The sequence below is a fragment of the Nerophis ophidion genome, linkage group LG20 (genome assembly GCF_033978795.1).
Source record: "Nerophis ophidion isolate RoL-2023_Sa linkage group LG20, RoL_Noph_v1.0, whole genome shotgun sequence".
NCBI classification, from domain to species: Eukaryota; Metazoa; Chordata; class Actinopteri; order Syngnathiformes; family Syngnathidae; genus Nerophis; species Nerophis ophidion.
In genome coordinates, this window is record NC_084630.1 from 24370024 (window position 1) to 24380950 (window position 10927).

The following is a 10927-nucleotide window of genomic DNA, read 5'->3' on the forward strand; positions in this document are numbered from 1 at the left end:
CGATGAGGGAGCGACTTGTCCAGGGTGTACACCGCCTTCCGCCCAAATGCAGCTGAGATAGGCTCCAGCACCCCCCGTTACCTCAAAAGGAATAAGCGGTAGAAAATGGATGGATGGTCTACTGGCTTGTGCTGCTCCAAGTGTTGTATGCAGGGAACCAAAGATCTGGAACCGGCTTGATGAGAGCCTCGGGATATGGTCATCTAATTAGCTACTATGTTCATCTAAATACTTACTATGGTCATCTAATTAGTTACTATGTTCATCTAAATACTTACTATGGTCATCTAATTAGTTACTATGCTCATCTAATTAGTTACTATGCTCATCTAAATACTTACTATGGTAATCTAATGAGTTACTATGCTCAGCTAAATACTTACTATGGTCATCTAATTAGTTACTATGCTCATCTAAATACTTACTATGGTAATCTAATTAGTTACTATGCTCATCTAAATACTTACTATGGTAATCTAATGAGTTACTATGCTCAGCTAAATACTTACTATGGTCATCTAATGAGTTACTATGGTCATCTAATGAGTTTCTATGGTCATGTAATTAGTTACTATGGTCATCTAATTAGTTACTGTGGTCATCTAATGAGTCACTATGGTCATGTGATTAGTTACTAGGATGTGGTTGTGGCTTGTGCAACCCTTTGAGACACTCGTGATTTAGGGCTGTATAAATTAACTGATTGATTAATTGATTGATACTGTGGTCACTGAATTAGTTACTATTGTCATTTAATTAGTTACAATGGTCATGTAATGAGTTGCAATGGTCATCTAATTAGTTACCATGGTCATGTAATGAGTTATTATGGTCATCTAATAAGTTACTATGGTCATGTAATGAGTTACTTTTGTCATCTAATTAGTTACTATGGTCATGTAGTTAGTTCCTATGGTCATGTAATGAGTTACTATGGTCATATAATTAGTACTGTAACTATGGTCATGTAATTAGTTACTATGGTCATGTAATGACTTACTATTGTCATGTAATTAGTAACTATGGTCATATAATTAGTTACAATGGTCATTTAATTAGTTACCTTGGTCATGTAATGAGTTACAATGGTCATTTAATTAGTTACCTTGGTCATGTAATGAGTTACAATGGTCATCTAATTAGTTACCATGGTCATGTAATGAGTTACAATGGTCATGTAATGAGTTACCATGGTCATGTAATGAGTTACCATGGTCATATAATTAATTACTATGGTCATGTAATGAGTTATCATGGTCATGTAATGAGTTACTATGGTCATGTAGATAGTTACTATGGTCATGTAATGAGTTACTATGGTCATGTAATGAATTACTATGGTCATGTAGTTAGTTACTATGGTCATGTAGTTAGTTACCATGGTCATGTAATGAGTTACTATGGTCATGTAGTTAGTTACTATGGTCATGTAATGAGTTACTATGGTCATGTAGTTAGTTACTATGGTCATGTAATGAGTTACTTTTGTCATCTAATTAGTTACTATGGTCATGTAGTTAGTTCCTATGGTCATGTAATGAGTTACTATGGTCATATAATTAGTACTGTAACTATGGTCATGTAATTAGTTACTATGGTCATGTAATGACTTACTATTGTCATGTAATTAGTAACTATGGTCATATAATTAGTTACAATGGTCATTTAATTAGTTACCTTGGTCATGTAATGAGTTACAATGGTCATTTAATTAGTTACCTTGGTCATGTAATGAGTTACAATGGTCATCTAATTAGTTACCATGGTCATGTAATGAGTTACAATGGTCATGTAATGAGTTACCATGGTCATGTAATGAGTTACCATGGTCATATAATTAATTACTATGGTCATGTAATGAGTTATCATGGTCATGTAATGAGTTACTATGGTCATGTAGATAGTTACTATGGTCATGTAATGAGTTACTATGGTCATGTAGTTAGTTACCATGGTCATGTAATGAGTTACTATGGTCATGTAGTTAGTTACTATGGTCATGTAATGAGTTACTATGGTCATGTAGTTAGTTACTATGGTCATGTAATGAGTTACTATGGTCATCTAATTAGTTACTATGGTCATGTAATGAGTTACCATGGTCATGTAATGACTTACTATCGTCATGTAGTTAGTTACTATGGTCATGTAATGAGTTGCTATGGTCATGTAGTTAGTTACTATGGTCATGTAGTTAGTTACTATGTTCATGTAATGACTTACCATGGTCATGTAATGACTTACTATGGTCATGTAGTGAGTTACTATGGTCATGTAGTGAGTTACTATGGTCATGTAATGAGTTACTATGGTCATGTAGTTAGTTACTATGGTCATGTAGTTAGTTACTATGGTCATGTAGTTAGTTACTATGGTCATCTAGTTAGTTACATGACCTGGAAAGTTTCCTCTGTGCAAAGGTTGACTTTTATTCTTCATATTCCACCTTGTGTTGCAGATTTGGAACAGCGAGACTTGTGAGTGCATCCACACATTCAAATCTCTGGCTCGGACTTCCTGCGAGATCCCCGTCAACAGCGTGACTCCTCTGCCCCAAAATCCGGAGCACTTTGTGGTCTGCAACCACTCTGACGCGGTGGTGGTCATGGACACGCACGGTCAGGTAATACCCAGAAACACTTTATAATGGGACTGTCTGTGAAAGTAGCATGTTGTTACAACTCTGCACAGTAGATCACAACTTTGCAACCCTCTGGTCTGCCAGAGAATAAGAAGACATCGCGCAGTTAAAAAAAAAAAAAACTGAAAAAGAAGCTTTTCTCACTATACTCTTGCTCAAACACACTTTATAATGGGACTGTGTGTGAAATACTCTGTACAGTGGCTCATGGGCAACTGGTCTGCCAGAGAGTAAGAGGACGCTCGCCAACTCTTTTTCAAAAAAGCAACTAGCGACAAAGCCGGCGACCTTTCCTTGTCTTAGTGGACACTTTTGGAAACTCTTAACATGAGAGCAAGTATTGCTCTGGCCCCGCCCCCTTCCCCTTTCTACAAGCACCCACAAACTTCTGACATGGAAAATTACAACGTGGGAAATTAATCAATAGAAATTAGACAATGACATCACTGAGGACTATCTCCCCACAATAATAAGGATGAGTACCTTTTAATATTTGAATCAGTACCAATTCCTAGTACGTGGGAATCAATGCTGGTACTCAACGGGACCCATTTTTGTGTTCAAAAGTGTCAAGTAATGTTAATTATCCATCTGTTTTTTTCTTTATATATATAGCCCCCCGCGACCCTGCAGGGTATAGGCGGTAGAAAATGGATGGATATATATATATATATATATACATATATATAAACAGAAACCTTTTGAATCGGAAAAATATCGTTTTTGAATCGAGAATCGCGTTGAATCGAAAAAAAATCGATATATAATCGAATTGCGACCCCAAGAATTGATATTGAATCGAATCGTGGGACACCTAAAGATTCAAAGCCCTAATATATATATATATACACACATATGTATACATTAGGGCTGCAACTAACGATTAATTTGATAATCGATTAATTTGTCAATTATTACTTTGATTAATCGATTAATAATCGGTTAATTAACTTATAGTTAAAAGGTAAGTATGGGTAATAATAATAACAAATGGTCTATAGTCCAAAAGTCTAAGGGTAACCTCGGGGGTTAGCTCCTCCTGTGTGCTGAGGCTAAAGTTGGTAAGTGTACTATCGGTAATTCCTGGCTGGGATGGGTGGGAATAGGAACATGAATAATTAATCATTGTGAATGTTGACCAATTAGCTCTCCTCGGTCTGACCAACAATTAGTTAATAAAAAAAGTACCAATAAGTACAACAAATTGGAAATGAAAAAAAAAAAAAATTGGGTTGGATAATAATAAAAAGACAATTAAGAAAAGAAATAAGACTGTGCAGGTAATTGCATATCATTTATTAAAATTATGAGAAAATACATATTTTTGTTGTGCTTTTTTTCATCATCCAATTATTAATCATTTATATTTTTTATTATCCAATTGCAATTAGTCAGACCGAAGAAGATTCGTCCACCGTCTTTTTTCTTTTCTTATGGTCTCATATGATTATCCATTGACGTCCCCTGTTTTTATTTATCCCATTAATTATTCTTTTGTTTTTCATTATCCAATTTGAATTTTTTCTCTCTTCAATTATTCCATTTTTTATTTTTTTTTTATTCACCAATTGACTAATTAACAAAGGAGAGCTAATTGGTCAACACTCACAATGATTAATTATTCATGTTCCTATTCCCACCCATCCCAGCCAGGAATTACCGATGGTACACTTACCAACTTTAGCCTCAGCACACAGGAGGAGCTAACCCCCGAGGTTACCCTTAGACTTTTGGACTATAGACTATTTGTTATTATTATTACCCATACTTACCTTTTTAACTATAAGTTAATTAACCAGCTACCACTTAGCTTTACTTTGTGTGGGGGAGGTGATACACCCCCACATTGTCCAGCGTCCCCACTCCTGCATTCTTTGGCTTGGCAAGCCAATCGACCTGACTGGGATTGAATCCAGGACCCTTTGATTGGGAGCTAGCTGTTTAACCATTCAGCTATCCTTGGTCTTCTTTAGACAAGATTTCGGGCCCCAATGACATATGTAATTGAGAACCTGTCTCAGTAAACTATGATAAAATACATTAGCTTTCCTAGTTACCAATCAACTTGCCTGGGATTTGAACCCAGTGCCCTTTGATTGGGAGCTAGCAGGTTTAGCCATTCAGCTGTCGTCGGTCTTCTCAAGACAAGATTTCAGGCCCCAATGACATATTTAATTGCGAACCTGTCTCAGTAAACTATGATATAAAACATTTACTCTTGCTGCTGGAGCTTTCATGGTTACCAGTTTACCTGTCTGGGATTTGAACCTTGCACTCTTTGACTGGGAGTTAGCTGCTTTAACCATTCAGCTATCCTTGGACATCTTAAGTACAGATTTCGGGCCCCAATGACATATTTATTTGCGAACCTGTCTCAGTAAACTATAATATAAAACACTTACTTTTGCTGCTGGAGTTTTCATAGTTACCGAGGTACCTGGATGGGATTTGAACCCAGACCCCTTTAATTTGTAGCTAGCTGCTTTAACCACTCAGGTACCCTTGGTCTTCTTAGGAACAAATTTCGGGCCCCAATGACATATTTAATTGCAAACCTGTCTCGGTAATCTATGACATAAAATATGGGCTTTCCTAGTTATGGATGGTCCTGACTGGGATTTGAACTCTGTACACTTTGATTGAGAGGTTTCTCCTTCAACTACTCAGCTATCCTCGGTCTACTGCAAGCCAGATTTCAGGCCCCAATGACATATGTAATTGCCAACCGTTCACGGTAATCTATGATATAAAATATGAACTCATCCAGGTGGAGCTTTCCTAGTTATGGATGGTCCTGACTAGGATTTAAACCCTGTACCCTTTGATTGGGAGGTAGCTGCTTCAACTACTCAGCTATCCTTGGTCTACTAAAAACCCAGATTTCAGGCCCCAATGACATATTTAACTGACAACCGTTCACGGTAAACTATGATATAAAACTGTGACTGGAGATCTCCAAGTTACTGATGGACCTGACCGATGAACTCCCTCCCCTTTGATTGGAAGATTGCTGCTTTAACCACTCAGCTTGAGAAGCGGTCGCACTAAACCACAATGATAGTGAAACAAAACATTGACTCCTTACTGAGATGTGAACCCAATTCCCCTTGCTTGTTGACCAAAGATGTCAATCACTCAGCTCTTCCAACTGGAGCTTTTCAAGTTTGCACTTGACCTGACCGAAACTAGAAACCAGTACCCCTTGGTTAACATTTATCTGTGTTTACCACTCAGTTTTCTTGGGTCTTCTTAAGACCAGATTTTGGGCCCCAATAACATATTTAATAGTGAACCTGTCGCAGTAAACTATGATCGAGTTGTGACAAAACACCAACTCTTCCTAGTGGAGTTTTGTATGTGACATCATGTTAACATCAATATTTATGGAACATGTCCACAAAAAATCTATCTGTCAACACTGAATATTACATTGTTGCATTCTTTTCAGTTTATGAAGTTACAATTATATTTTGTTGATTATTGTTTTTCAGCTTTTTGTAATTGTTGCAGTTTATAAATAAAGGTTTGGGGGGGGGAGCTTCAGCGCATGCGCATTGCATACATCCAATGAATCGATGACTAAAGTAATCGCCAACTATTTTAATAATCGATTTTAAGCAATTTAATCGATTAGTTGTTGCAGCCCTAATATACAGTATATATACACATATACATATATACACACATACATATATGTATATATACACATATATCCATATATATATATATACATACATATATATTGGTGTATATATGTATGTATGTATGTATGTATATATACTGTATATATATATTTTATATATGTATATATATATATATATATATATATATATATATATACACACACACATACATATATGTATATATACACATATATCAGTGGTATGGTGTAAGGTGTGTAAGGTGTGTTGCCAGGCTAAGAAGTAGTCTTTGCCATAAAGTTGAATATGCCAGTCAAGCGCTACAAAGTGTTAATACTGTATGTCTTGTACTTTTCACACGCCGGCTGTTTGATCGTACGTCCGTCTTAGTTGTCGTTTGCATTACCAAATTTGGATGGACGGACAAAGTCGCCATGTAAAATCGCCAATGCTAATCGGTAGCATTTCAATGGCAAATCCAATGTAAATTAGCATGGAGCTAGTGCGTCTTGAAAAGTGGGGCCGGACTTAGTAGTGCTTAGTAGGCAGGAACAATCATGACATTATTTTGACCACCGGCTTTTCTTCAGACTGTCAAGACGTTGACCGCGGACAGGAAGTCAGGGGCCAAGTTTGTGTGCAGCACCGTGTCCCCCCGAGGGCAATGGATCTACTGCGTGGGCGAGGACTTGCTGCTCTACTGCTTCAACTACGCGTCGGGAAGGCTGGCGAAAACTCTGACAGTAAGCTGGTGGGCTCCCTGCCACATGTGGGGGGGTGGGGGGGGACACGCGTCTGATTGGCCTGCTTGTGCCCCCTCAGGTCCACGAGAAGGACGTCATCGGCGTCACGCACCACCCGCACCACGACCTCATCGCCACCTACAGCGAGGACGGCCTCCTGAGGCTGTGGAAGCCTTAAAGGGGGAACCTGGACATGTAAACTTTGGTTAACTGAAGGGGCTTTCATGCATCCTTTCTTACTATTCACTGTCGCGGTCCACAGGCCTTCCTATCCCAGAATCCCTTGCAACATTATGGCCGCAGCACACAGACTCAATCGAGTAATAGTTAGCGGTGGTCATACAGCTGCCGCGGGCTCGTCGCGGGCTCGTCACGGTCACCGTGGCGACCGGTCGAGGGGTTGCGAGTCGTCAGAGCGATCCGATTGGACGCTTAGGAAATGCTACAGGCCATGACATACATCAGGGGTGGACCAGGGGGCCATTTTTGTACGGGCCGCGCCACATTTTGAACAGAAAAAAACATGAGAAAATTCTCGCACAAATCTTGATGGACCTGCTATCTGTACTGTGAACCTTCCGCCCCGGGTTGGTCGAAGTTCAAAGTATCAAAACCCATGATTTGTAGGTTCATACGAAGGAAATTATCAAAAATGCTGGAAAAAAATGTTAGCATCCTAACATTAGCATGCTAAAATACTGTAGAAAAGTTAGCATACTTGCAAGATGCCGCCAAGTATCAAAACACACTGGCCACTCCCACGTTGTTTTGGATGACATATGTTGAGTAAAGAGGACCACCCAGACAGAACGGTACTTGGCCAAGTTTTACTAAAGCTTTAGGAGACCCGCCCTTACCACGCCACAATAGCATCAACAAGAAGAGGTCTGAATTCAAATAAAAAGAGTCAGCTTCCACAAAAGAGCGCGGCTGCTTCTTCAAAAGTGATGAGGAACTGGCCAAAACAGCTCTGTTAGCTGACAAACAGGAGCCCTTAAGACAAAGTATAGAGTTTACAAGCGGACATGAGATAAAAGCAAGGAGGTCACAAGAAGACAGACTACACAGGAAATACTAGCTGCTTTAAACGTGACTATGGATTAAAAAAGAACACCTAAAAATATCTCTATCTCACACAGTATACCTATATTTAGCAGGAGTAGTTTATTTTGGTCAAGTTACAAAACGGAAGTAAAAAAAGGAAATAACCTTGATAACATTATGATAAAGTACTGAAATAGAAATAAATAATTTAGAATAAAAACAATACATAATGTTTGGGTGTTTTCATGTCCAAAATGAGTGGGAGGAAGTGACACCTGGGTTGTAAATGGGTTGTACTTGTATAGCACTTTTTCTACCCCTTTTTAAGGAGCCCAAAGCGCTTTGACAGTATTTCCACATTCACTCATACTTGCCAACCTTGAGACCTCCGATTTTGGTAGGTGGGGTCGGGGGGGCGGGGGGTGGCGTGGTTTGGGCGGGGGCGTGGTTAAGAGGGGAGGTCTATATTTACAGCCAATTCACCAACTCGAGTATTTCATATATATATATATATATTTAATTAAATTCTAGCTATATATATTCATTTTATTATATATATAAATAAAAGAAATAGTTGAATTTCAGACGGCACCTATCAAATACACAGTAATAAAAACACAGTTGTTCTACTAACTGTAATGTGCTTGCTGGTTACTAAAAAACAACAACAGCACTTTCCTTTCACGATTTGAGTAACGACACTTAAGAGTTTCCAGAAGATGGCGCCAGTATGTGCTTTGGCCTGCTGTCTCTCGCTGTCAGCTCTGTTTGTTTTTGTGTTGTTTGTGTCTATTTTCGTCTCTGTCTGCTCACTGCTTGTGTACGACCGCCAAACACTGTTGGATCTTTGCCCCTCTCCCACTGTTATGAACTTCGACGTTGGTTTTTCGATGTCGCAGTCAAATTTTTTATCCGGCCGGATTCCTGCTTTCCTTTCCCACCTGGTGGCTCCTCTCCCCCGCCACCTGTGGGCTGTGTGTCGGGCCCCACCTGGCTTAGCTGCGCCCTTGGTTGGGCTGGCCCCCGCCAGGTTCGGTCTTGTGAACGCAAGATCTTTGGCAAACAAAACGTTTATCCTGGAGGATTTCTTCACTTCCCGCAGACTTGACTTCCTCTGTGTGACGGAAACATGGCTGAGAGCCGGTGAGTCCGCCCCTCTTAATGAACTTCTGCCTCTGGAGTGTCCTACTTTAATTCTCCGCGGTCGTCCGGTCGAAAAAGAGGAGGATTAGCAGTCGTTTTTAAAAATGACTTTAAATGCCGTCAGATCCGCCTGCAATCCTCCTTTTCAAGCTTTGAACTGTGCATGTTTGAGCTGGAGGGGGCGTGGCCTCCAGCTCGGGCTGAATTTCGGGAGATTTTCGGGAGAAAATTTCTTCCAAGAGGTTTTCGGGAGAGGCGCTGAATTTCGGGAGTCTCCCGGAAAATCCGGGAGGGTTGGCAAGTATGACCCATTTACAAACCGACACTTATTCACTCACATTACCATTAGCTTTTTTATTATTGTATAGATATGTATAAAGTGTACCAACGTGTCAAAATACGTCCTCGTCCTTCTACTAACCAGGTGAGAGGCATGATTTATGACCCGGGATAAAGTTTGATGAGCAGGGAAGTGAGGAAGCAGCTGATCATCAACATGAGCTCGTGATCACTATAAATAGTTTGTCTGCGTAAGCACTTATAATAATAACATCACTAATACTTGTTCATATTCTAATACTTGTTCATATTTATAATAACAATATGACTAATACGTGTTAATATTTATAATAACTATATGACTAATATGTGTCAATATTCAAGCCAGGAAATGTAAATGGAGTATTGTTGGTGCTTTTTGGATGTTTTTTTTAAATTGCGTTTTATGGGTGTAATAAAGGACCTCCCATTGACTCCACTGTAAGCAGATTTTTATTTACACGTTAGAATGCATTAAAAAAAAAAAAAAACTTTCAGTACAGGCCAAAAGTTTGTACACACTTTCTTCTCATTGAATCTGTTTTCTTTATTTTCATGACTATTTACATTGTAGATAGTCACATCAAAACTTTGAATGAACACATGTGGAGTTATGGACTTACCATGAACTGATTAACGTGGACCCCGACTTAAACAAGTTGAAAACTTATTGGGGTGTTACCATTTAGTGGTCAATTGTACAGAATATGTACTGTACTGTGCAATCTACTAATAAAAGATTCAATCAATGTACTTAACAAAAAAAGGTAACATAAGTAAAAACATATTTTATATTCTAGTTTCTTCAAAATAGCCACCCTTTGCTCCGATTACTGCTTTGCACACTCTTGGCATTCTCTCCATGATATATACATGCATGCAACATGATGCATCATACATCCATGCACGCATGTGTGACGCATCACACATGCGTGCATGCAGCATGATGCACCGCACATGCATGCATGCAGCACGATGCACACAGCATGATGGATCACACATGCGTGCGTGCATGCAGCATGCTGCATCACACATGCATGCATACAACATGATACATCACACATGCATGCATACAACATGATGCATCACACATGCATGCATACAACATGATACATCACACATGCACACATACAACATGATACATCACACATGCACACATACAACATGATACATCAAACATGCATGCATACAACATGATACATCACACATGCATGCATACAACACGATGCATCACACATGCATGCATACAAAATGATGCATCACACATGCACGCATACAACATGATACATCACACATGCATGCATGCAACATGATACATCACACATGCGTGCATACAGCATGATGCATAACACATGCATGCATACAACATGATGCATCACACGTGTATGCATACAACA

General features: G+C 39.2%; 1 protein-coding gene across 1 annotated transcript in view; it reads left to right on the forward strand.

Annotated features, from left to right (window-relative positions):
* Positions 1–8477, forward strand: part of LOC133538904 (WD40 repeat-containing protein SMU1-like) — a 26385-nt gene extending 17908 nt beyond the window's left edge. The window contains exons 10-12 of the mRNA XM_061880798.1: positions 2459–2623; positions 6873–7025; positions 7105–8477. Of these exons, the coding sequence (XP_061736782.1) occupies positions 2459–2623; positions 6873–7025; positions 7105–7203 (417 nt within the window). The 3' untranslated portion in view covers positions 7204–8477. The remainder of the gene's footprint in view (positions 1–2458; positions 2624–6872; positions 7026–7104) is intronic.
* Positions 8478–10927: the final 2450 nt, after the last annotated feature.